This window comes from Salvia hispanica, chromosome 4 (genome assembly GCF_023119035.1).
Source record: "Salvia hispanica cultivar TCC Black 2014 chromosome 4, UniMelb_Shisp_WGS_1.0, whole genome shotgun sequence".
NCBI lineage: Eukaryota > Viridiplantae > Streptophyta > Magnoliopsida > Lamiales > Lamiaceae > Salvia > Salvia hispanica.
Window position 1 is genome coordinate 24,419,927 of NC_062968.1, and position 26,977 is coordinate 24,446,903.

The 26,977-nt window shown below is 38.1% G+C and overlaps 6 protein-coding genes across 12 annotated transcripts; 3 read left to right on the forward strand and 3 right to left on the reverse strand.

Annotated features, from left to right (window-relative positions):
- Positions 1-338: 338 nt before the first annotated feature.
- LOC125218089 (prostaglandin E synthase 2) lies at positions 339-4,695 on the reverse strand. The gene is made up of 6 exons (XM_048119688.1): positions 4,304-4,695; positions 2,295-2,429; positions 2,104-2,188; positions 1,851-1,945; positions 796-963; positions 339-704 (listed from the first exon to the last, which is right to left on the reverse strand). The coding sequence occupies exons 1-6, from the start codon at positions 4,632-4,634 to the stop codon at positions 544-546; spliced, it is 975 nt and encodes a 324-aa protein (XP_047975645.1). The 5' UTR covers positions 4,635-4,695; the 3' UTR covers positions 339-543.
- An 863-nt stretch (positions 4,696-5,558) lies between these two features.
- Positions 5,559-7,316, forward strand: LOC125223367 (DNA-directed RNA polymerase I subunit RPA12-like). Its single transcript, XM_048126489.1, has 5 exons — positions 5,559-5,841; positions 6,353-6,393; positions 6,782-6,850; positions 6,937-6,996; positions 7,095-7,316. Exons 1-5 carry the CDS (start codon positions 5,721-5,723, stop codon positions 7,170-7,172), a joined length of 369 nt encoding a protein of 122 aa, XP_047982446.1. The 5' UTR covers positions 5,559-5,720; the 3' UTR covers positions 7,173-7,316.
- Positions 7,317-9,039: 1,723 nt separating this feature from the next.
- On the reverse strand, positions 9,040-9,897 carry LOC125223998. Its single transcript, XM_048127326.1, has one exon. It carries the CDS (start codon positions 9,834-9,836, stop codon positions 9,378-9,380), a length of 459 nt encoding a protein of 152 aa, XP_047983283.1. The 5' UTR covers positions 9,837-9,897; the 3' UTR covers positions 9,040-9,377.
- Positions 9,898-11,284: 1,387 nt separating this feature from the next.
- On the forward strand, positions 11,285-14,274 carry LOC125224084 (synaptotagmin-2-like). The gene is made up of 12 exons (XM_048127434.1): positions 11,285-11,411; positions 11,709-11,807; positions 11,879-11,929; positions 11,998-12,121; positions 12,180-12,298; positions 12,385-12,486; positions 12,578-12,652; positions 12,751-12,827; positions 12,920-13,166; positions 13,243-13,593; positions 13,672-13,806; positions 13,887-14,274. Exons 1-12 carry the CDS (start codon positions 11,301-11,303, stop codon positions 14,016-14,018), a joined length of 1,623 nt encoding a protein of 540 aa, XP_047983391.1. The 5' UTR covers positions 11,285-11,300; the 3' UTR covers positions 14,019-14,274.
- Positions 14,275-19,844: 5,570 nt separating this feature from the next.
- Positions 19,845-26,829, reverse strand: LOC125220156 (E3 ubiquitin-protein ligase CIP8). Of its 7 annotated transcripts, none has more exons than XR_007176325.1 (3): positions 25,537-26,829; positions 20,219-20,355; positions 19,845-20,117 (listed from the first exon to the last, which is right to left on the reverse strand). XR_007176325.1 is itself a non-coding variant. In XM_048122303.1 (2 exons), the coding sequence occupies exon 1, from the start codon at positions 26,713-26,715 to the stop codon at positions 25,546-25,548; it is 1,170 nt and encodes a 389-aa protein (XP_047978260.1). In that variant the 5' UTR covers positions 26,716-26,829; the 3' UTR covers positions 19,845-20,355; positions 25,537-25,545. The 7 variants fall into 7 exon arrangements, 5 of the variants coding, with proteins under 5 accessions (XP_047978260.1, XP_047978259.1, XP_047978261.1 ...); XR_007176324.1 differs by having other exon boundaries at positions 20,189-20,355; XM_048122303.1 differs by having other exon boundaries at positions 19,845-20,355.
- LOC125220738 (receptor protein kinase CLAVATA1) lies at positions 20,986-23,604 on the forward strand. Its single transcript, XM_048122885.1, has one exon. It carries the CDS (start codon positions 20,986-20,988, stop codon positions 23,602-23,604), a length of 2,619 nt encoding a protein of 872 aa, XP_047978842.1.
- Positions 26,830-26,977: the final 148 nt, after the last annotated feature.

Sequence of the window (26,977 nt, forward strand, 5' to 3'; positions counted from 1 at the left end):
TTAAAGTAGAAAAAGAATAAAATAAGAGTGATTAGATGTCATTCTTATAGCCAAAATATGAAATAACGCAACTAAATTGTACATACCAAAAAGGAATACAAATATTTTGTTCATAATTTTTTCATCGTCTCCATTCTGTCCCATTCTTCTTGATATAAACCTAGATTATGTAATTTAATATTTATACAATGTCATTTCGCTACTTATAGTGTGAAATCGTTTTAGTTAATGTTCAATAATGCCACATACACTAATAATCAAGCCATATCTAGATTAGCTACAAAATCAGAACTAATCAATGCTTTGATAATTATAAAATGCGCAAAACACAAACTTGGTAACCTAAAAACCAAGAATAATTATCATTTACCGTACCACACTTCAACAAGCATGGGAGGAACATTATTTTCTTATATTTTGAAAACCTTCAAAAAAAATTAACTTTTAAGAGAAAATGGCAATAACGGTTTGGAGATATCAAGACTCCTATGATACCAATATTGTTATAAGCCAATCATTCAATTAAACGTCAATAGCCTATTTCTATTCCCGGAATCCGGCAGACACTCCGACAGCATTTTCCATCCGATCATACCAATCACCAATGCGTGTATGCTGTACCATGTCTTGACCAGCCCTGAGGTAGCGAATGGATTTCAAGACACCAAAGACGGCTAGGTCAGCTAGGTTGGGTTTTGCTCCACCTGGTGCAAGAAGGTTATGAATAAGAATAAGCTGTAATGTTGCACAGGTGAATCTAGTATCAGCACAGCCGAACTTGGTCATGAGACGAACCTAGAAAATCTCGACCCTGAAGAGCATCTACCCATGTTTCGGCAGCTTCATACAAGGCCGCCCTCTCATCTGTAATGTTGTGTCTTTTCTTCAACCTCTTCGATATAAAATACATCGCACCAGCTCCGACATATTTTGCACTCATTTTCTCCATGAAGCTGAAGTTGCCTGCAAACCACAGACCAGCGCAGTTAAGAGAATAGAGAAAGAAAGCAATGTCAAGTTTTGAGACAAAGGATAAGGAGTAACAACCAGCTAAAATATTATTTATTCTTTTTTAAAAAATGGAAAGAAAAAAGAGAAATTTTGGTAACAGCCAGCAAAACCAGCCATTAAACGGTTCAATCAGCATTAATCTTGAGACAAAGGATAACGAGTAACAACCAGCGAAAACAGCCAATGAATAGTTTTGCCTCTCATAGGAAGTAAGATTATTAGTACCTCAAAGCACTTCAAAAGCCAAGGTCCAAACGTGCACTAACACACATTCTTTAACACGGCTAGTATGATAGCTAAGAAAGACTACTAGCATCAATAATAGGGGGATGAGCTTAATAAGATACACATCAACACAAGAGACTGTCATGACTATAAGAAACAAATAAACATTTATCAGGAAAAGGTAGTTCCTGCATAGCCAGGCACCTTGGAGATCTATATTTTGCTTTGTTATACTACTAAATTATAGTGGTACATGATAGTAGTGAAAGGAAATGACTGAGATGATTGTTCTTTCTCATGACATTATGAATTATGAATTATGTCTCTGCTGTAGCAATGTTATTATTAATCTCTGTTTCTGTTTCTCCACAGTAGGTGAAACTATTACGTTAAAATAAGCATCTTGTGCATCTCTTACAATGTGCCTGCCCTATTCAGCACCTGCTTTTTATATACATTATAACCATCAATTTGCACGCAATTCCGCAAATTGAAAAAGGCTACAAAATTTGAAAACAACAACACAATCTGCCTCAAATATGGACAAACTGAGACATAATTTTCAAATTCAATAAATATCGCAAGCAACTGAACAAATTTTAAAAAGATCTTACCCTTTGTAGTGATGTAGTCAAATGAATCAATAGCCTCAGAAATAGATCTGTATATATTAGGAGATAAAATGTGCACCAAGTGATTGTCCACCCATCTGCAATGATAGTAATTGGGATACAGTTAATCCTCATCAAATAGTCATACTTGAGAGACTTGTCCAAATGACAAAATAACAATATTAATAAAATTGGGCATGAATGGAAAAGAGCAATATAGAAAAAGCGTGACATTATAAGAGTCAGAAGCACATGCCTTCGCCACTTCTTCTCCTCACTTTCTTCAGCAGAATCAATGACCGCGCCAGGATTGATCTTTGTGTACAATTTATCAATTATTTCTAATTAGAAAACACATGAAGAGAGTTAGGAACTTAGGACACACCTTTTTGATAAACTAATTGAAACCAGATGTCATACTGATCTCATGTTCTACTTATTCAATACCTGAAGAGTCAACCATTTGTACTCCATCAACCATCAATATGGGTACTTTCTTGTATTCAGACCACTTGGTTTCCTTTTTGCTAAGAGGGTTGACCTCCACAACTTTGTATGGTATGTCATAGTAATCCAGGAATGCTGGAAAGTAAAGGACAGAAACGTACCCGTGTTATGAATATCAACATGCTCACAAGAGAATACTTAATATGATTGGGAGTAGCAGCTAACAAGATAATGATCAGAAAAGGATGCTACATGACTTAAAAACAGCACAGATTGTCATTTCCTTGCTCATATATACTATCAACAACTGGCATGTCATTTATATCATTATGTTAAATTGCACTTGCACACCTCAGTTTAACGCACATTTTCTTGGATCAGGGTTAGGCAGAAAGCAGATTTACAGTCTGAATGTACATAAAATTTTATTAGCTTCAACTGTTGGCCTTCGCATTAATTTTAAATTTTTAACCTTGCACGTATTTAAAGGGATTTGCTTTGATAAAATTTAGGCAACAGGTGCATTAGCACCAGAATCGATAAGATAGTGCATCAAAACCCGTCACTCATATTAGACACCAAGATGCATCTTACTACATAATAAAATGAGGAAGAGATATCCTAAACTTTTATCAAGCTAGAATCACTTCAACTATAATCAGTGTTGTTAAAAAAGTGTCTGGGGGGCGGGGCGCCAACTGAATCGCCGCGAGTTAGCTTAGGTGACCCATATTCACGGGGCCGGCCTGGGGCGGCTGAAAATTTTAAATAAGAAAGCCCTAAAGACTTCAAATCTTATCAAATCTTCTTTTCCTAAAATAAATCAATCATAATTAATGTTGAAATCTTTTCCTTTTAATCTGATCCTAATCCATTCAAATCAACAAAACTATTGCCAAAAATAACAAATTTTATAATTTCTCCAAAAATAAAACCGCTATTCTCCTCTTCTCAAGACATTAATTATTCCTTATTATTTTCTTCCCCATTAATTCTTCTTTCTTTTGCTCAAATTCTTTTGAGTATAGCAAGAAAAGAAGCATTCTATCACCCTCCGGATTTTTATATAATCGCCCCATTGTGCCACGCGCCTCTAACAACACTGGTTAAAATATCCTAGAGAAGCCTAGCTATATCAAGCAAGATCAGGAAAGTTGTGATTGTCTAGTTCATCAAGCCTCTTAGTTCTCTAAAATATACTCGAATGTAAGAAACAAAACAGGGTCCCCTTTGTTAAGTCCACATATCACTAACTAGTAAAAAGTACTTACATGTGAATTGATACACACATGAAATCTGTCTAATGTTGATAACTAACCAAAGAGATCAATAACCAGTAAGTTGCACCCGGGTCAATCATAACCAAAAGAATGTTCTCATCAAGATGCAGTGATTATGCTTAATGGTAACAAATAGTTCTACAAATAGACACCAGCCAGAAGGGTAGGCAAAGCAAATATGAACAATAACTTGATTAAAAGTTCTTATTTAAAAAACAATCGACGAAAACCTCCAGATTCTATGAAACTTAAACAATTGCATGTGTAAGGAGAATTATATTAACATTCAGTCCACAAACAGTTCTAGTAATTTTCAACATGACATGTCTATAACCTGCGATCCATCATTCTCTAACAAAGACAGAAAATACACTGTACATGCTTGTTCAACTGTTATTGAGCTCCAAAATTAGGTTTGAGCTTGTCTGGTGCTCAATACACTGGATTTCAATAAACAACACGGATCGAGCTCAAATAGTTCGACAGTGTCACAATTAATACATCGTATAACACCTATCAAGCCGATCTTTGAATTTCAGATAATCAAAACTAACAATTGCTTAGTTTGACTTTCAGCAATAGTATAATATAACGAAGGCTCACAAACTAATCAAGTCACACCAATAACGGATCCAAATTGCAATTCTAACATTATTGATGGATAATTCCCGATTGATTGAAGGAAACAGTACACAGAAAACCGCTGAAGGCAGAATCGAAATCAAATACCTTTAACTTTATTGCAGAAGGGGCAAGCTTCATACTGGTAGAGAACGACATCTTTTGGGCGGAATTTGACGGCCTCTTTGGCGTGAGCCTCTTCGACGATGGCAGTGGCGGCCGTGGAGAAGAGCATTGTTCCGAAAACAGCGTGTGTGGCGGCCTTGTCGCCTGCGATGCCGTTGTACGAGAACCAGTGAGATCTCGAGGAGGAGTTAGCGCTGCTGGAGGTGAAGAGCGCCGCCTGGAAGAGGCGGTGGTGCTGGTCCGCGGAGGCGATGCCTCCAGCGGCGCGGCGAACGGCGGCGAGTCCGGCGGCCCTTCGCATCTGAGGAAACATGGGGAGATTTTTTGGTGTGTGAAATGAAAAAACTAGAAAGTTGGAGAAAAGGGTTTTTAGAATTATGTGGTTTATACAAGGGTTTTAGATTCTGTACACCTCACCTCACCTTACAAATGGCTTATGGGTTTTGGCTTTGGCCCTTTTTATTTTTATTTTCATTTTGGACTTAAATGTTCTTGTTGCGACATTTCTTAGAGATTTAACAAAAATATTAAGTGAATTAGTGAAGTGGGAATGGAATAAGAGAGATTATTAATATGTTACAACTTTGCAATTAAAATTGACAGATGATCTATAAATGAAATACGACTCAACACTAATGAGACGGAAGAAGTAGTACATGATCTATGACTATCAATCAATAAACGTGTCACTTTTTGCTGATTTAATTTAAGAAAAACAAAAGAGCGTGGCTGAAAAAATTAATCAAATGTAAACATCACTCTTAGGTACTCTAAGTTTTACAATTACACTCACAGCGGTGATGTCGGTGGATTTGCAGAGAGACAATGACAATGAGAAGGTGAGAGACGGTTGTTAAGGAAAGGGAGGATGGAGAGGTAGGAATGTAGGTGGCGATAGTGAGGGAAGAGGAGGGGGCGTGACAGGTGCACAATGCGCATACGCATATTGGGCATTCAAAAGATTTTTCCTATATGAGTGAAATAAAATCACGAATGACTGAATAACCAAATTAACAAAATGTTTGAGGAAATATATCTATCTATTTTAAGCATTAATATATTTTTCTATTTGAAGAAGTAGTATAATTATAATTATGGTATTTAGATAAGGATAGAAGTATGATGAAGAAATAATTTTAAATCCCAAATTCCAAAGTAGCACGTCGATTCAAATAAATTGATAAATTTAGAGGCCATATAAATAAAAGTCTTTTATCAATCCAAAATGGGCTAAAATAAAAATGGGCCGGTAATTGGGGCCATTGCCGCTTTTTCTCTTGAAGAATTCAGTCATCCCCTTTTTCTGATAAACCCTATTCCTAAATCCCTTCTCCCAGCGCTCTCTTCTTCCCCAACACATCACTTTTATCATTCAATTTTCGTTCGGAAAATCTAAAGTATGTCGGAGTACTGCCGTCAGCGTGACTTCATGTTCTGCGAATTGTGCGGGACAATGCTCTCCTTCAGCTCGCCCAAGTATGCTCGATGCCCATTGTGTAAATCCCAGAAGCGTCTCAAAGGTCAATTTTTTCTCTTTTCTTCATACTCCATTGCCACTATATCGTCTTAACTCTTGAGGAACGATTGGAGTTTTACTGTAATTAGTTTCTTTTTGCTGAATTTTGAGTTCTATTGGAATCAATAAAACAGCAGCTTTAATTAACTTCGAAATTTGTATATTGAATTATGGGGATGATCAATTTAAGTGATCTTAATAATAATATAATAGGAGATTGATTACCTTATTAAACTCTTTAGATATGATCACTTTACAGGTAGATGCAAATATTGAACATAGTGGTTTGATGCTGGACTTATACTTGATATAGTAGTGCATGAGTTTAAGGATGATATGATTTAGTGGTATTGTACTGGCTATAGAATTGGTGTACTAACTGCAGAGAGAAATATAATTAGTTTTGATTTCTTAAGAGTGGCAGATATATTATTGAGTTTTATGTTTCTCATTTATGAACTTGGAGCTAGTAGTTTCTGCCTATTGATTGAATGTTTCCTTTATATTGTCTTCAGATATGAAGAGAAAAACGATCCGCTATACAGTCAGTGCTGAGGTATGATGTTTGGTTTGATTGTGTGGGTTGTCATTCATTAATGTCATAGGATTTGTGGTTTAAGAAGTAAAGAGTTTGATCATTTTCAGTGTTGTAATTAGCTGTGAAAGGATGCAGGCGTATGGTCTTTAGTAATTATGTGAATTAAGAACTTGATGCTCTTTTCTAAAAAGAGAAGTGCTTTGTGCGAATAGCCTTGGATATGCTAGATTTTGTTACTTCCGAGCTGCTACAGAGTTCCTCATTTCATTTCTATTTAGTTGGATGTTGAAAACATAGGATAGTAATCTTCCTACATCGCTTATCTGCAATTGTCAAACCATATAGCTTGCAGAAAACAATCTTCCTGTATCATTTAAATGCAATTGAAAAACCATATATGTTGCAGGATTTGAGGAGGGAGATGGGAGTGTCTACCCTTGAGGATGTAGAAGAGGAGAGGGAACTGAAACAAATGGTCAGAAATATTCATATACGTGCTGTCTCTTATGTTGTACGTATAAAACTACTAGTGCTCATGTCATGTTTTTCTTCGTCATACAGGATTACAATGCAAAATGCAAAGCATGCCAGCACTTGGGCCTTGCTTACGTTGCTAGACAGGTAAACTATCAGCTATTACATACAAGCACATTTAGCTGTTTATATCACAATTTCTATTTTGACCAGCTTGCCGCCTTCTTTTTCTTTGTCCTTTTCAGATTCGATCAGCTGATGAAGGACAGACGATCTTCTATTCTTGCCCTGTATGCGCCCACAAACAGACTGAGAACTCGTAAAGGAGGCCCTCTCTTGTATGTATCATAATAGTAGTAGTTTTGGACAGACGATGATTTCCCATTTTATTTTGGGGTGATGTATTAGATTTTGACAATGTAACTGATTGGGTATGAGAATTCAGAGGATTATATTACATTGTCAAAGAAGCTCTAAACCGTCCAAGTTATACAATTATGTCCGTATAAAACTATCCAATCTATTGCATAAATTATACTACTATTATATCATGGTTATTTTCTTAGGTTGCCGGCAGAACACCGACCTTTGACTATAGACTCATTATACCATAAATAGTGCTCTATTGGTGTTAGAGATAAAAATGAAGATTCAATAGTATTGATTTATATTTGATTGAACAACTTTTTTGGTTCACGAACTTTGTTAAAGTATCATTTTAGGTCTATGAACTTTGAAAATATCATTTTAGGTCCGTCAACTATGAGTTAATATCATTTGAAGTACTTTTTTACTATTTCCAAGTTTTTTTGGACGAAAATACCCTCAATACCTTGAAGGGTATTTTAATTAACTTTATCACATACTCATATCTTTTTATAAATATCTTCACTATATATTTTTGACGAATTTTATAAATATGATTTAACCTTCAATAATATCACTTTTGTGACATGCAAGAAAAGTTCCTTGTTCAACTGTAATTAAAGAATTTTAAAATATTTTTAAGATGTGAATACTCGTAAAAATTAATTTCACAGTCAATAAACGATACTTGAATATTGATATATTGATATTATTTTTAAATAATATATCAACATTCAAGTATCGTCTATTGACCGTGACCTTGGTATTTTACATGTATCCATACCTCAAAAATATTTTTAAAATTCTTTAATTATAAAATGTTGAATAAACTTTTCTTACATGTCACAAAATTAAGTGATAATATTGAAGGCCAAATTATATTTAGAAAAATAGTCGAAAAATATGAGTATGCGATAAGTTAATTAAAAATATGTACCCTTCAAGGTATTGAGGGTATTTTCGTCCATAAAATCTTGGAAATAGTAAAAAAGTACTTCGAATGATATTAACTCATAGTTGGCGGACCTCAAATGATATTATCAAAGTTCACGGACCTAAAATTATACTGTAGCAAAGTTCGTAGACCAAAAAAGACGTTCCCTCTTTATATTTTTGTATGTAGTTTGGTGGATAGGATTAAGATTTGTAGTGATGTGTTTAGTAGTCCAAATGTATAGTAGTACTACTTAGTAAACTGCAAAATTGATATAAAAAAAGTTGTTTAACTAAAAAATTGTAAATCAAATGTTAACTAATTAATTAATTGTGAATATGCATCTCTCCATACAACAATACAATTCCGCAAATCAAACATGGGACGAGATCGAATGCCCCAAAATCTAATGTGTGAATTTTGAAAAGATTAAATATCAGTGTATGATTATTTTTAGTTTGGAATATAGACATAAAAATGCTCGAAGATTGAAATAATAAGTAAATAGTATTAACCCTTTAGAATCACCAATCAATTAATACACTATAAATAGTTATAATTTCTTATATCAATATTACTTTAGTCTATATGCAACCATGGTGTGCAATGATGCTTTCTAATTCAAATACGAGTTTGTGTACAGCAATTCTAATTAATAGTTGTAGTATTTCATGGTCAACATATTTACTCGTCCAGATAATACTTTTTCATATTCACTAATAAATCGACTAATTAAACTCGTGTTTGTATAAATAATAATCAATCCGATCCTCCAATTGAATCAAGGAAAAGATGACTTAGCTAGATAGAAGAAAGGGTCGCTTGAACTCATCCAATTAAAAAAACTTTACGTCTTTTAACAAGAGATATATACTCTATAAACACAAAGCTTCTATAAAACGATATCATTTGCATTATATAAATGTAATTTGGTACATTCAATACCGTTGGACACCACCTCGTTTAATAAAAACAATAGAGGCAGTGGACCTGGTCGGTCACATAGTATTCAATCAAACAACTTAAAACAATAATCAGAATATTACATCTCATTCTAAAACTACATAGATAGTAGTATTAATTATATATCTCTAAAAACAACAAATCAGGAGGAGGAACGAGGAAATGCAACTTAGTTGATAAGACGTTTCCTTTTCAATCACTCAATATATCAGGATTCAAGTGAAAGCAGGTAAACGAGAAATCATTATTGATCCATTTGCATGAATTAGGTTAGGCGTAGAAGGCGGCGGAGATCATCAGTGGCTCCGGCATCCACATTGCAGCTTAGCTTCGGCCTCAAACAAAAACTGGGCAACGGCAAGCTGCTAGGCGGCGGCGGAGAGATAGCAAACATCACGGAACCCAAGAGCATATCCACTCGGTCTTTCACCACATCTCTCACTGAATTATCAAATCTTGCAATATTCTTTGGTGGTGTAATTTCTTTCAATTCTTTTTTGGAAGTGGAAGGTTTTGTCGATTTCTTCTTGTTTTTAGAGGGGGAGGAGGAGGCGCGGCGGGGGAGCTGCGGCGGAGGGAGAGAGAAGGCGGCGGAGTGGAGGAGAGAGAGAGGTGGAGCTTTTAGAAGGCCTTTGGATGTGTAGTGATTAGGTTTAGGGTTTGTGTTTTTGTGATGGGATTTGTAGAGATCCATTACATGATCGTGCAATGAATCTCTTTCCATTACTACTACTACTACAACCTAAGACAAATCGAACACTAATTACTAGTAAAAGGTTTCATAACTCTTGTATTTACAATTTTACACACACATACATAGATGGCCTTTATATAGAGAGAGAGATGGGAATTGTATAGTATAAATTAAAATTAGAGCAATTTGATTGGTGCATTGAGATGTAGTATATTTTAATGTGGTCGCACAGAAATGAGCCGACAACAGTAGGCGGTTTGGTGATGAAAGATTTAGTGATGTGGAATGGCGTGGGGCGGCGCCGCCGAGGCGATGGAAGCCACTGGATTTTGGCTGTTTATAGAAATATCGGTGATGCAGATGCTGACCGTTGATTTTCTTCTAGGGACTTTTTGGGAAATCCCTGACCTCGCGTTTCATGGAAAAAATATTGAAATTTCCACAAAAAACAAGAAAAATATATACTGCCCAATTGCTTTAATTAACTAATTTGTTTACTGAAAACAGTTCATATTAATCATAAATAAAATATATTAACTATTTTAATAATTTTTATGTACTTACGCTATATATTTTCCTTAATAAATTAAAATGTGATCTCCTGCTAACTTATGAGACCGAAATAATATAAAAAAATTATGGCAAAAATTGAACATTAAAACAAACAAATTATATAAACCAGAAAAATAACAAGAAACATACAGTATCTTTTTATATCAAAATAAATACTACTCCATGATATGCACACTTTCTTTTATTAAAGTTATAAAGATTAGTAGTACTATATAATGAATAGTAAACTTACATCTGACATTGAGTTTTGATTAAGTTGAATGTTTATTTAAATTTTATAGGAGACGTCGTCATGTTGTTTTGTAAGGAATGTTGTAGCTAGTACTATTTTTATGAATAATATATATTTTTATTTCGTAGAATAATTCAACTAATCTTTAATTGGCAGCATCAGTTAGGTCCCTAACGTAATAGTTTTAAAATCCACGACCAGTTCCCTTTTATCAAAGTGAAGGAAGTAAGATGACACGATAGTAGCCCAACAACTAGTTAAATTATAATCCAACACTTCCCACTCTTTCTCTTATTCAATGGCATTGGCAAAGAGATAAATGTATATTGTTCCCATTATTACAATTTACACACATCTATGATGCCATTTTATTACATACATTGTAACCGATTACTAATTATAATAGTACTAGTTAAAAGAAAACCGTTAAGTATGGATCCATCCTGGGTTGTTCAATGCAAGAAAGGAAACCTTTTTTATGTTACTACTTTTATTACAACACCTGCTAATTTTGTTCCAAATCCCTCACTTCAGTCTCCATTTGTCAAACTTTCGTTTCTCAGATTCTCCATAATTTTTCTATAAAAAACATAATAAATTAACCCTTTCCGGTATCGTGCAATTGGTTCTTGAATTTGTTGATCAATAATTGTTGAGAGATTTTTGCTTATATAAATTAAATTAGAGATATGGGTGTTGTGAGCACAATAATGGGAATGATTGGTTTTGGGATGGGTTTTTCAGCTGGGCTTGTGGCTGGATATTTCTTGTTAATCTATGTTCTACCAAATGATGTTAAGGTGAAATCTCAGCTTTCAACCCCTTTCTGCTTTAGGATTAATATCATTTTTGTTGTGGTTAATTTGATTTGATTTCTTTCTGAAATGTGAATTTGCATTGCAATGTGCATGGTGGTGATTTGATTGAATTATTTTAGGATTCTACCCCATTGTTGATTCTTGATTTCTTAGAGTTATGTTTTGGGGAACTGATCAGTTGTTTAGGGAGGGTTTACTCGTGGATTGATCGACATTGTGTTGAGATTGTGTTGATATGTAATCCTTCGAATGCTCAATCGTATGCGCGTTAATCTACAGGATCCCCAAGTCCGTCCATTAGTCGAGCAATCATCCGAGTTTCTCCAAACTCTGCTTCCAGAAATACCACTTTGGATTAAAAATCCAGACTATGACAGAGTGAGCTCCATTTCTCTGTCAAATTTGTAGAGATTTCTATTCATAGCCTCATATAAAGGCATCTGCTGCAGCTAGATTGGTTGAACAAATTCATTGAGTGTATGTGGCCTTATTTAGATAAGGTATGTTTGGTTCATTGCATCTCTTAATTTGCAATCCGATTACAATGATGACACGACGAAGCTCTCAGGCCATATGCAAGACAGTTAAGCAAATCGCGGAGCCTATCATAGCTGAGCAAATTCCTCAGTACAAAATCGACAGTGTGGAATTCGAACAGCTTACTTTGGGTGGCCTGCCTCCGACTTTTCAAGGTCAGGCCGTGGATTTCTTTTGCTGCTTCGTCGTTTTAAACTTGAAGTTTATCCACAGGAATGAAGGTGTACACCACTGAGGAAAAGGAACTGATGATGGAGCTAGGCTTGAAGTGGGCAGGTACGCCTAACATACTCGTTGCTGTCAAGGCGTTCGGGCTGAAAGCCACTGCGCAGGTATCGTTCCTTTGTGTCATTCCTCTCACTGATATGTTTGATATCCATCCATAAGTGATTTGTCCTGTCTTTATGGGGTGTTTTAGGTTATCGACTTTCAAGTTTTTGCTTCTCCGCGCATCACCATGAAGCCTCTAGTCCCAACCTTTCCTTGCTTCGCGAATATATTCGTTTCTCTGATGGAGAAGGTATGGGCTTATCAGTTTGTTTAATTAGTGAAAATTTAGATTCCTAAAGGTAACAAGATCAGATGTTCGGCTATGTTTTATCGTTTACTAGCCTCATGTCGACTTTGGAGTGAAGCTTTTCGGTGCTGATGCAATGTCCATCCCCGGTGCGTATAGAATGGTGCAGGTATAGATGTTAGTTAAGGCGATTTGTCGATTTTCTGAAGTTGATGTTAAGGCGATCTGTCGATTTTTGTGACACAGTGTTTTATTATGCTTGTTTAGGAAATCATCAAAGATCAAGTTGCAAACATGTATTTATGGCCTAAGAGGCTTGAAGTTCAAATAATGGATCCAATGAAGTAAGTTTCAATGTTGTTTTCTACCTATATTTCGAAATTAATCACATGTTATTATTGCCTAATTCATGGATTTATGATGTGTGAATTGACAGAGCAATGCAGAGGCCAGTTGGTATGGTGCACGTGAACGTTATCCGAGCAATGAATCTTAAGAAGAAGGATCTCTTAGGCTCTGCTGATCCGTACGTGAAGTTAGCTCTACACGATGACAAGATGCAGTCGAAGCAGACATCTGTGAAGAAGAACAACTTGAACCCCGAATGGAACGAGGAGTTCAGCCTCGTTGTCAAGGACCCTCAAGCTCAAGACTTGGTGATCACGTTGTACGACTGGGAAAAGGTGTGTCTTGCTCGTTTGCTTCTGTTCTTCGTTGTGATTTGACACGACACGTGTGATTACTTGCACTCGTCTTTAGGTTGGATCGCATGAAAAGATGGGGTTGAATGTAGTTCACTTGAAGGACCTAACTCCTGAGGAGCCAAAGCTCGTAACTCTCGACGTGCTTAAGAATCTCAATCCGGACGACCCTCAGAATGAGAAGGCGCGGGGACATCTTGTAGTCGAGGTCAATTACAAACCTTTTGGTGAACAGGAACTGGCTAGCTGCAATATTGCTATAGGCGAAGTCGAGAAGGCTCCTCAGGGAACTCCCGAGGGTGGTGGCGTGCTTGTTGTTATCGTGCACGAAGCTGAGGATTTGGAAGGCAAGAACCATAACAATCCGTCCGCACGCCTACACTTTCGTGGGGAGATGAGAAAAACTAAGGTACCATGTTAGTATGATCTGTTAAGCTCTCCTCGAATATGCAGTTTCATGATGTGTTTCTATTTCTAAATGTGGTAGAGACTGAGAAAAAACAGAGATCCGAGGTGGGAAGAGGAGTTTCAGTTCGTACTGGAAGAGCCGCCTAGCAACGAAAGAATCCATATTGAAGTAACCAGCTCTTCGAAGAGAATGGGAGGCTTTCGATACCCCAAGGTAATGGTTCTCGACGTTCCAAGTGCTTTTGTTGAGATGCTTTTCATCTGCTGAGGTGTTTTTTCTTACATGATCAACAGGAAACACTTGGATACGCGGATATAAACCTAGCAGACGTCGTCAGCAACAAGAGGATCAACGAGAGGTACCACCTTATCGACTCAAGGAATGGCCGGATTCAGGTTGAGATGCAGTGGCGAACCGCGACATAGATGCTCTTGGCTGTTTTGCTTGATAGTTGATGATCCGAGTAAGTATGAATTGATGGAATTGGTTTGAATGAGGTCATAGATATTGTTTATGCTGCAATAGTTTTTCTTCTAGTTTAGATAAATATGGAGATGTGAATTAGGTTGCTGATCTAAGTTCTATAGATTTATCCTACACCATTAGGAAATGTAGTCTAAGACATGGTGTATAATATATTGACATGATATTTGTTTATTATTTTCAATAATAGGAGTTTGAGAAAAATGTGTCATTAACATACTCACTTTATTGTTTATTTATGTGATAGGTTGGTTGCATGAGAAGATGTATAGATGTGGGTATCAAATTCCAATTATATATGATATGGCTAATATTATACTCTCTTCGATCCATAAAAATATGCACTCTTTTATTTTTAGTTCGTCTCATAAGAATATGCACTTTCGAATTTTGGAAAGTCTTCATTCTCTAATGAGATGAGACTCATTCTCCACTAACAATACTTTAATTACTTTTTTCTCACTACCTTTCTCTTATTTTATCAATTTCATATTAAAATCCATGTCGAACTCAAAGTGCATATTTTCTTTTTGGGACGGAAGAAGTATATACTGGTTTAATGGATGGATCCGTTTCACTAATTTTTTGCAATCCCTATTTAATATTTATCATCTTCTAACAAAAATAAGACACATATCATTATTACACGTACAATAAAATAGTCAACATTGAATGCATGACGCAATAGATTGATTGGTGCATAGGGATTAACGTTGGACCATCTTCTGATCTGTTATGTCACAGAAGTCTATGCAACTTTTTCCTCTTTTTGTTAGACATGTCGTCACATATAACTAGTCAATCTTGGGATTAAAACTTTCATTCCATACTCTTAACTATTAAAATGTCTTCCCTTAATCATGACAAAATCGTGTTTGAGAATTGAGTTAGCAGTTACTCCACTCCAGTTAACTAGTCAATCCAGGGATTAAAACTTCCTTTCCATACTCTTAATGATAAAGCTTCTTCAACAATATTGGTATGTCCCACGATTTTGAAATCTGCCACAAAAACTAAGAAGTTACTATTATGATTTATTTATAGTTATCTTATGGTGAGTTTTTTTGAAATTGTATACTCCCTCTGTCCCAAGGTATTAGACCAACTTTCCTTTTTGGGATGTCCCAACATATTAGACTTATTTCCTTTTTTAGCAAAAAGCATCTATCTTATTTTATTCTCCATCTATTTTTTTCTCTCATCTCTCCCCTACTTTTTCCCTCTCTCATACTTTACTCTCTCCACTTCAACTATTTAAATATCAATTCCTTAAATCATGTGCCCAAAAGAAGTGAGTCTAATACTCCGGGACGGAGGGAGTATTATATAATCATATGCGAATGTCGAAGATGGTGAATTAAATAATCTTGCCTATTCTTCAAGAAAACAGAGTGGTCTAGTGAGAAATATAAATAAAATAGTAAGTGCTAAACGAGTAGATAATTCATCTAGAGATGGAATTCTATGAGCAAAAATGACATTTTTGTTTATAGAATTTCATCCCTAGATGAGTTATATATTCTACCGAACATGCTATACTAACAGAGTGGCCAAAAATTTTCACCATAGAATAATTTAGAATAAATCTAAAATTTATTATTTTTCTGACAATTTTAAAAGCAGTGGAACATATCAAAATTTGAAATAAGTTTCATGATTATTTTGGCAATGTTTTTTTACAGAATTTGAATCAACATTATCAAAAAGCTAAGATAACCATCTACCAACCTTTTATACAATTAAATCCCAGTAATGGACAAATGTAATCCTTATTGCTTTATAAAATGTTTCACAATCGTATAAAAATTCCAGCTGGTAAAATTGGTAAAGATAAGAAATTTAAGAATGAAGAATACAACCAAATCCCACCCCTTGACTGTTCATATGCAGGAATTGCTCCTATTTAATTAGAAGAGACAAGGTGTAGTAATGAAATCATAAATAATAGGCACATGAAGATGAAGACCAAACTTTAATATAAATAATTTTTCATAAATTTCAGAATTAATTTTAATTTTATTTAAATATTTTTTTTAGACTTTTCTGAGGGTGCTTGGAGTTGTTTTTAATTGTATATTTTTTTAAAATTTTCCCGAGCACTTGTATGGTCGGAATTTTTTTTAATAGCACAATGGCATTTAGATGTTTTGTAAAAAAATTCAAAATTACGCTTAGTTTAGTTTAAATGTATTTTTTAGAATTTTCTAAGCATTTGGGTGATCTGAATTGTTTTCAATTTTATTTAAATATTCTTTTAGTAATTTGGAAATAATTCCATGCTCGGAAATTTGCCGGTCTTGGTATGGTCGTGTTATTTATAACTAAGCACCGACAATACTCGGTATGTTTGTGAGCTTCTACTCAGTTCGTGCTTGGTAACTTTTGAGCTAGGCTTGTACAAAGCATTTTTTGTGCTCGGTATATGTTATCTTTGACGAGCACTTTTGTCTATTTACTGACTAATTTGGTGCTCGGTAAAAAAATACTTTGAAATTTAAGAGTGAGGATACAACCAAACCCATACTTGAGCATTCACATGCAGGAATTGCTCCAAATCTATGAGAAGAGACAAGAAGTAATAATGAAATCATAAATAATATGTTGAGCAAGAAGATATGAAGATTGACACAAACAAAAATGAAAGTTGACTTTTGATTATCGTCCAAATTAGAGTCAGTAAGGGTACGTCACGACACAACCGACCCGTTTCATTGACAGCAATCCAATAACCACTCGCCTCATCATCCTCACACCAAGACAAGCGAAACCAGTGTTTAAATAAAAGGCTAAATTGGCACAAAAAAAAACCATCCATCTTTACTAAATTTATAGTTTTCCTAACTAATATTAAAATTTTTGGGACATAAAATGTTGAGTAAAAATATCAACAATATCTTTCATCAGATAATTAGAATTTTTTCCATTAGATACTCCCTTATGTATTTCTTTATTTTATTTTTTCTTCATTTAATTATTTATAACTATTTTTTCTAAAACAATTGCAGAAAATGAAAAGCATCTATTAACATGGTACAAAGGGAGAGTAATTGCTAACAGATCCAAATTTATACTTTTTTCATCTGATTTTAAAATTTGAGTAATGTAACCGATATCGTCAATTCATTAAAAAAACAAATATCGTTTGCTTGAATATGCGGCTTGACCTAAAGCGGACAATATCAAACTAATGTTGCAGTCGTCGATTCTAACAAGTGGTATCAGAGCTAAGGTGGCTTTGGGTCAGGCCCGGATGATCCCCGGTTAGGATCGGGCCCAGAGAGACTCGAGTTAGAGTCGGGCCCTGGATGACTGCGTTCCCGATGTGGTCTCGGTTTGAGGGGAGGTTTGTTGGATACAAACTCATCCCACATTGGATGAGTGAGAGAAGTTGAAAGATATATATAATTCATGTCCAATCCCAATTAGTTTGAGGCTTATTAGAAGTGTCCCAAAAACAACTCTCTGCAGCTTTGACCCAAAACGGACAATATTATACTCCCTCCGTCTCCGATTAATTATCACTCTTTTCCATTTTGGTCCGTTCCTTAATAATTGTCGCGCTTCATTTTTATCATAAATGATAAGTATGTCTCACATTCCACTAACTCTCTTCACTCACATTTTATTATAAAACCAATATAAAAAAATGGGTCTCACATTCCACTAACCTTTTCAACTAACTTTTCTTTATATTTCTTAAAAGAGTGAATTACATAAATGGTACCTAATCTTTCACTTTCGCACGAAAACGGTACCTGATCTTTATTTTATATCGTTTATGGTATCTATTAATCACAATTTCGGTACCTAGCATAAATTTCGCCCCAAATTACCCCGTAAGGACAAATTAGGTAGATGGGGATAATTTTGGAAATAAAAAATGTCTGATTTTTGCAGATATTCAGGGTGTCAGGAGCGAATTTCTGAAGATTTGATGCAAAGTGTTAGGAGCGAATTTTTGATGATTTGATCTCATGCACAGTAACATTATTTTTGTCTTATGTTTTACTTCAATGGATGGTTGACACGTCAACAATTTCATTTTCACTAAACATCCTTCCACCATGCCACTTCATCTCACTTTCTCACTCTCTCACTTAAAACCTCCACCGTTTCATCTACCACTCTCACTCTACCTCCCTTCCACTGCAATCAAGTGTTCAACACAAGCACCCCCGATCGATAGATCCCCCCAAAGGAGAAAGGGATTAAGGCCTTCTTCCGAGCACACTCTTTTGATAAAAGGGGTAACCTACTCCCCAAGCGAAAGGTATTCCTTTATATATTCACATTTCAAGATTTTAATCGTGACACGTCGGTACTCAACAACATGTGTGAGCGTTTAACAAAAAATTGTTCTGCTGAGAGAAGCCAAAAAAATGTGGAGGAGTTCGAAACGAATGGGCCTCATCAAAGGTCGGGGGAAGAACTATGTTTTTTAAATTCCCCGGATCGGGATTATTGATAAAGCTAGGCGACCTGGGAGATCGTTGGGAATTTGAGCATGAATACCAACCCCGGCCCTTATGGTGGGTTGTGGTGAATTTGCAAACAAAGAAAAGCACGGAGGTTTGGCAACTCGAGGTATCCCATGTGTGCAAGGCCCTCCATTTTAAGACGGATTATCCCATTAAATGGCCGATTACTCCCGGGTCCGCATGGCCCTCTACGAGATGTCTTGATCCCATCAACGGGGTGGAAAATTGGCCTAGACATCAAGTTGGTTTCGAGTTGGGCCCCCCTAAAAAAAGGAAATGGGCCCCCCAAAAATTAAGAGAACAAAATCATGAGCCTAAGTTACCATAAAGATACATCTTTGAGTAATTTAATTTAAATTTGAAATAAGTATGCTTTCTATCCTCTTTTAAATAAGTGAAATCCAAACAAGTTTTGGGGAAATTACACTCCCTAAACCCTTTTAACCCCTGCCACATCATTTTTGATATTCTCACATTCCATTCCCCTTTTTTTCCCAAATTTTAAATGAAAGAAAAACCATACATTTTAAATTTTATAAATCTTTTTATGCTACAAAAAAACAGGGAATGCCACTAAGTTACCATAATTTTGCTTGTTGGGCCGGGCCCAAAATCGTAAAGGGGTCGAAGAACTTACGGGCAACCCCGATCACGGGGTGATGCGGTCGATTTAAACTTGTGGGTGTCATTGTGGGATTTTGTTGTGGTGTTGTGTTTCATTTTGTGAAAATCACGTGCAGTCTGCCTTGTTTTGTCATGAACTTTGAACTTTACGGACTTCGATTGAAGCCTAGCATTTCAGGTGGTTTTTGATTTTTTGGACATGGTATCCCCATGGGGATGGCAAACTGGTGATGATTTTTGTCAGGTTTATAGTGAATCTATGATCCAACTTTCGTTTGTTGTAAGCATAACAATCTACAGTTTATGGTTATGAACTTTGCATAGATATTTTTGGCTTTCATGTTTGATATGTCTTACTTTTCGCAATCATTTTAGGGTGTCGAAATTTAATTTACGTTTTATTATCGCCAATAGTACCAAATATAATTCACATTTTATTATCACCATCAGTAATAAAATAATAACAAATGTAGTACCAAAATATTAACACACCAATAGACATTTTATTATCACCATTATACGAAAATAATAACAATGTAGTATCAAAATAATTAGTCGTAGTTTACTATTACCAAAATAATAACAAATGTAGTGCCAAAATAATAACAACTGCAGTACCAAAACCAATAGTACTAAATGTTATTCGCATTTAATTAACACCATTACTACCAAAATAATAACAAATGTAGTACCAAAATAATAACAAATGTAGTTGTCTTCCCCAAATCAACTGAACATAATTGTATTACACTAAGCTTCCAATAGACGGATCTAATTTACCAAACTAATAACCATAGCAGCAATTGCAACAACTAAAGAACAACAAGCAACACATACAAGAAAAAATTCTTTCCCTTTACATCCAGCTCCCACTGTCCGACCACACTTTCGATCTTCACAACTTTGTGATTCAACTTCGTCAACGTCTTCTCGACGAATCTGCCCAACAGAATCCTTGTCCATCGACTTTGGATAACACCATCGAAAAAAATGACAACCCCCAACCTTACCTTTCTTCTCGCAAACGAAGTACAACATACCGTAAGATTCTCGTCGTGCGTCAGCCACTATTTTGAGACTTGCTCTTTGGCGACACCAACAATTTTCGTACTCAACTCTAAGCCAACGACACCCGTTTCTTCCTTCACCCGAGTAACTTTCCTAAGTACTTGACAACCTAGACATTGAAGAAACAAAGAAGAAAGAAGGAAATGAGAGAAGAAATAGACAAAAGGTGAGTTGAGTAAAATATATATAAGAAAGGGAAAAAAAAAGTTTGATATAACTTGGTGCTAAAATCCAAATATAGTAGTGAGGCAATCTGCCACAATAATAATGACATCAATTGGAATTACAAACCTACCCTATGGGACATGGATGTCATTCTGAATTGGAAAGGGGGTATTTTAGTGACGAGGTACCATAAACGATATAAAATAAAGATCAGGTACCGTTTTCGTGTGAAAGTGAAAGATCAGGTACCATTTATGTAATTCACTCTTCTTAAAAATGTGTGCACGATCAAAGAGTAACAATTAATCAGGGACGAAGGGAGCAGCATTAACGTGGTAGTCGACCATTCTTAACATAAAACATATTACAAGTAAACTACCACATTTTTAAGTAGTAGTTTAATAATTGCAAATCCAAAATCATGTTTAGTTTTTACTATTTGAATAGTTAAATAAATGTGCCAAATCATAATTTGACAAAACTGGTATTTTTGTCATGAACCTGCTCTAAATAAAGTAAAGATTGTTACAGCCATACACAGACAGCAGAATCTCGTCTGCTACACAAAAGAAAAATGGAAAGAAGAAAGTGTAGTCTTGTTTCCATCTTCTTCTTCTTCATTTTATCCCAACCTGTATATCCTCATCCATTATCAGATCTCGAAATCTTACTAATGCTCAAATCATCCCTCGTAGGGCCCTCGGGCTCGGGCCTCCACGACTGGGCTGCTCCTTCTCCTTCTTCTCCGGCAGCCCACTGCTCATTCAGCGGCGTAACATGCGGCGCCGACGCCCGCGTGATTTCTCTGGAAATCACAAACACTCCCCTCTTCGGCGATCTTCCGCCGGAGATCGGGCTATTGCGGGGGCTCGTGAATCTCACACTCACCGCCGCCAATGTCACCGGCGCTCTGCCGAGGGAATTCGGCATGCTTTCGTCGTTGAAGCGGGTCAATCTCAGCTCCAACGCCTTCAGCAGCGGAATTCCCGACGAGATGGTGGCGAAACTGACGGAACTTGAGGTGTTCGACGTGTACGATAATAGTTTCTCCGGTGAAATACCGGTCGGATTCGTGCGATTGAAGAAATTAAGAGTGCTGAATCTCGCCGGAAACTACTTCTCCGGCGAAATTCCGGCGGTCTACTCCGGCTTCAAGAGCCTCACGCATTTGTCCTTGCAAGGAAACAGCCTCACCGGGATGATTCCACCTGGTCTATCCGAGATTCCGAATCTTCTAGAACTTTCTCTCGGATACTACAACACGTATTCCGGCGGAATTCCGCCGGAATTCGGGTTGATTTCGACGCTGGAGCTGCTCGATTTAGGGAAATGCAACCTCAGCGGCGGGATTCCGGCGAGCCTCGGGTCGCTTACACGGCTGCACAGCTTGTTTCTTCAGGTGAATAATCTCACCGGCGAAATTCCGGCGGAGCTCTCCGGGTTGGTTAGCCTCATGTCGTTGGATTTATCGATCAACAACCTCTCCGGCAGGATTCCGGCGAGGTTCGATGGTTTAAAGAAACTAACATTGATTAATTTGTTCGGGAACAAATTTGAGGGGCCGTTTCCTAGCTTCATCGGCGATCTGCCGAATCTCGAAGTTTTGCAGATTTGGAGCAATAATTTCACGCTTGAGCTGCCGGAGAATCTCGGCAGCAATGGGAGGCTGGTGCTTGTGGACGTCAAGAACAATCATCTCACCGGAAAAATCCCGAGGAATTTATGCAGAGGCGGTAGGCTGAAGACTTTGATTCTGATGGATAACTATTTCTACGGACCGATTCCGGAGGAACTCGGCGAATGCAGGTCGTTAGCCCGAGTTCGAATCCGGAATAATTTCTTCAACGGAACGATTCCGGCGGGATTTTTCGCTTTGCCGGAGCTCGACATGCTGGAGTTGAGTGGTAATTACCTGACAGGTCAGCTTCCGGCAAGAATCTCTGCTCCGAATCTCGGCACTCTTGCACTGTCCGGCAATTGGTTATCTGGGAACATTTCACAAGGAATTGGGGGTTTGAGGAATCTCGAGATTCTATCATTAGATTCCAATAGATTCTCCGGTGACATTCCGGCGACCATTTCTGATATGAAGAAGTTATCGGTGCTGAACTTGAGCGGCAACCATTTGACGGGGAAGATTCCGGCCTCTGTCGCCCGTTGCTCCCGTTTGACGTTCCTCGACGTGAGTCGAAACGAGATTGACGGTGAGATTCCTTTGGCCATCTCTGTCCTTCAGAATTTAAATGTGATGAATCTGTCGAGGAACAGGTTGGTTGGTTCAATTCCGAGTGAGATTGGGCTAATGAAAAGCTTGACATTGTTGGATTTGTCTTACAATGATTTCTCGGGGCGAAGGCCGACGGCCGGGTTGTTGAAAGACATGGACGACCGTTGCTTTGCTGGGAATCCGCACCTCTGCAGCAGCAACGCAAGTTGCGCTGCTGCAGCTCGTGCACCGCCACCACTGCGGTTAACTCTGTTGATCGCAGTGGCGGCGGTGTTAGTGGCTTTGTTCGCGCTATCGGCGATCTGGATGGTGGTGAGGAGAATGAAGGCGAACAAGGGACGGAGATGGAAACTCACCACGTTTCAAAAGGTGGATATGATGAGAGCCGAAGACGTGGTGGATTGCCTCAAGGAAGAGAACGTGGTCGGAAAAGGCGGGGGCGGTGTTGTGTACCGTGGATCCATGCCTGATGGCACGGATATTGCGGTGAAGAGGGTGGTTGGGCGTGGAAGCGATCGTGGCTTCAGGGCGGAGATACGGACGCTGGGGAGGATCCGCCACCGGAACATCGTGCGGCTCCTCGGATACGTGTCGAATGAGGATACAAATCTTTTGTTGTATGAGTATATGCCGAATGGGAGCTTAGGTGATATGCTCCATGGGTCCAAGGGGGCTCATCTGCAGTGGGATCTTAGGTGCAAGATTGCACTCGATGCCGCTCGAGGGCTCAGCTATCTGCACCACGATTGCTCGCCCTCAATCATTCATCGGGATGTTAAGTCCAACAACATCTTGCTTGATGCTGATTTTGAGGCTCATGTCGCTGATTTTGGTCTAGCCAAGTTTTGGCGCGACGCTGGCGCCTCTGAGTGTATGTCCATGGTTGCCGGCTCCTACGGTTACATTGCACCAGGTGTGTGTTCTAATGTTCGAATACTCATCTCATCATCTAATAAAGAATATTGATAGGTCTAGGTTTTTTAGACTAGGGTTAATAGATACCTTTCTATCATAATGCTATATAGACTACGATTCCATACCTTACAAATTCTCAAAATTCTTTCCGGCTTTAGAGTTCTCAACAACAAACCCCTTCCCTCACCCTTCTATTCTAGATTGATAAAATGTTTTTTATAGTGGATTGTATACCTGCTATGTACATAAGATAAATAAAGGGGTGGTTATTCTATTTTCATCATAGAATGATTTTTTCCTCTTTGAATCCCAAGAACATCCCAAAAACGAATGCGATTAACTTAGGACAGATGACAGATGGAGTACTACAGAATATTTTTTATTCCCAACAAGATATAGCATGCAATTTCATTTAGTGAAAGAGTAAATTTGTCTTGTAACAAAACCACGCACATAGTTAATTGCAGCATTCATAAAACGAATATGCTTGTTCCTTGCATGACATTACATGCCTGCTGCTAGCATTTGAGATGAGAAGCAATGAAAGAAAACCACCTTCCACATACATAATTCACACAACAGCCACATACAAGATTCTGGTGTTATGTACTCCAGAAAAGAACTCATTTTCAAAAGCAAAATGTCAAACCACACAGAAATGTTAAAATCTGCTTATGCTTTAATGCCAGCACCAAAGATTTAGATGAACACCATAACCAGCAAATCACTACTACCATAGTAAATGCAAAATAGATATAGAGTAAGGGTGTATACATAGAACGATAGGCAAACAGAAAACATAATCAAAAACATACAAAGCTTAAGCTTTCCAAGGATTTGCATTGGAAGTTTCATCTATCTTCAGAACACACCATAATTTATCTCCCTCCCTTTTCATCAATTCATAAACAACCACATATGTACAAATATTAGACTGATTTGTGCCCTCCAGTCAACAAAACATCATCAGCAGCTGCAAACTCATGAAAACAAGGATCAAATTGAACTGTCGCATATACACCAAGATAGAGATCTCTTTAAGTGTTGAGCCACGACACCTTCTGACCTTCTGTAACTTATGGCATATATAGACCATGTTCACATATATAATGTCTAAAGAGTCTCAATTTCAGCCTCTACTCGAAAATCCTAGTTTCAAAAAATTTCAGATTCAGATCCCACAGAGAACTCTGACATTCACAAATGTTAAATAGCTCTAGCTGTCAGGTCCCAACTATTTATTTTTGGAGATATACTCAGTTGCTATCTCTGACACATAAAACTGAAACAAGAACTTCCAACAATATCCAATATCACTCAGGTCAAGAAACATAACATGCTTTTCCTTTCCTACTATAATCTGAAAATTCTCAATCCAACAATCTCCTACCCAAGTTGCGATTCACTTATGACCATTGCAAGCCTCAAAACCTGCATTAACTTTATTTCACAAAAATCTCGAGTTCGGCAAAGTTATTACATTCACTCAGCTAGCAAGTTCAATCCATAAAACAGTATCTAAATCACTAATCACCTATGTTGGTTGGTAGTACATAGAACATATAGCATCCAAACATATAATACAACCTACATAGTGAATAAATAATGAACTACTCCCAAAGTTTGGCATAGTGCGTCACATCCTTGACCCAATGTAAAGTATCGCAAACTAAATAGCTTTCCACTGACAGCACAGCCATTCAAAGTAGTGATTTTAGAAGTAAATCACAATGGATGCACATCTAAGTCTTATCTCAAATTAGCAGCACAAATAACACAGATGAGCGCAATCAAGAAATGATGACAAATGCTGTATCATACGGAACTTATTGGGAATTTTTCAACCAGAAAGTTTGTTATTTACAGATAAGCTTAGTTCATAACCAATGTCCCAATTGGAAAAACTAATAAAACCCATCACCAAATGCAGAGCTACAACTAACAAGACAAATGTAAATCAAGTGCATAAATTTAGCGGCATACCAATACAATTTACGCCAAGGCAGAATCAGGACTATCACCACCGCTAGCAGCAGCAGCAGAGGAGGGAGAAGAACTGGACGAAGCCACCCTTAAACCGGCCGACACAACTCTCTTCTTCCTATCCTCTTCATACTCTGGATCATCTGTTGGCAGCTCAAACCTACAAACAGGACACGAATTCCTCGCCCCAAGCCACGGTACAATACAGTCGCCGTGATATCCATGGCCACAAGGCAAGTTCTTCGCAATTTCTCCCACATTCACCGTATCTTTACATATAGCACAGGCAATTACGTTCTCTTCTTTGTCAATCCGAAAACCCTCCAACCCCTCCACCACTGATTTTGCAGCCGGAGGCGCCCCACGCCGCGCTCCGCTGTCACTCTCGGCTAAGTTCTGCAGCAAAGCCTCGTATTCAGAGGCGTCGACGTAATCCCCCGGATTCCCGACGTAGGTATCCGAATCTGGAACCTGCAGCGTCAGCTCGATCGAGTGGTCCTCCAGCCCCATCAGCACATCCGCCCAATCGAGAATACGGTTGCGCCTGCTGGCGGCGCGAGAGGCGAAATCCCTCAATCGGAGCCGGAGCACATCGCGGCGCCGGCGCATCATCTCAACCATTTCGTCCTCGTTGTCGTTGTCGTCCTCGCGTGCAACCACTTCAATCCCTTCCTCATCCTCATCGCCGCTGCCGACGGATCTGTTATTCCCCGCCCCGCGCTCGCGATTCTCCACCTCCTCATCCTCCTCTTCGCGGACGACTTCCACAGAGTGCTCATCCTCGTAGTCCTCTTCCTCCTCCTCCTCATCGTCGTTGTCCCACTCGTCCAGCTCGATTTGGAGGTAATCGTTGCTGGACGGATCGGAAGGCAGCGGAGGCGGCGCGTCCTCCTCCCTTGCCGCCTGGGCGATTAAGCGGAGCACCTGGATGAACTGGCTCCCGAAATTCGGATCCTCCAAAGGATCCGGCACCGCGGCGGCGGCGGAGGGGACGGCTGCGGCGGCAATTAGCTCGACGAATCCGTTTTTACAGTCGCAGCAGACGACGTCGGGCAGATCCCCGAGGGTTTCGACGGCAACGCGCTTGTCGCAGTGGTAGCACCAGTACTGATTGCCCGATCCGGGGCGGGCTTCGGGCTGGGATCGGGCCGGGGACTGATCGGCTGGGGTTTCTGCCATCGAGATCGCTCTCCGATGATTTTAGGTTTTCGTCGACAAAATTTTGGGGCCCAAAAAACAGAGCAGAGAGCGTCTCTCTCTGTGTGTGAAAAGGAATTTATGGATCGTCGTATTTTTTCATTAATATTTTTTTTTCAAAGTGGAATTTGTTGAAGGCGGGTTTCTCTACGGTTCGGTGGGATCAAGTTATCGGCAATTAGAGTGGAAGGCGTAGTTCGAAGTTGAGGGTGTTGGTGATTGGAGGATTGGTGCGGGTGGAGCC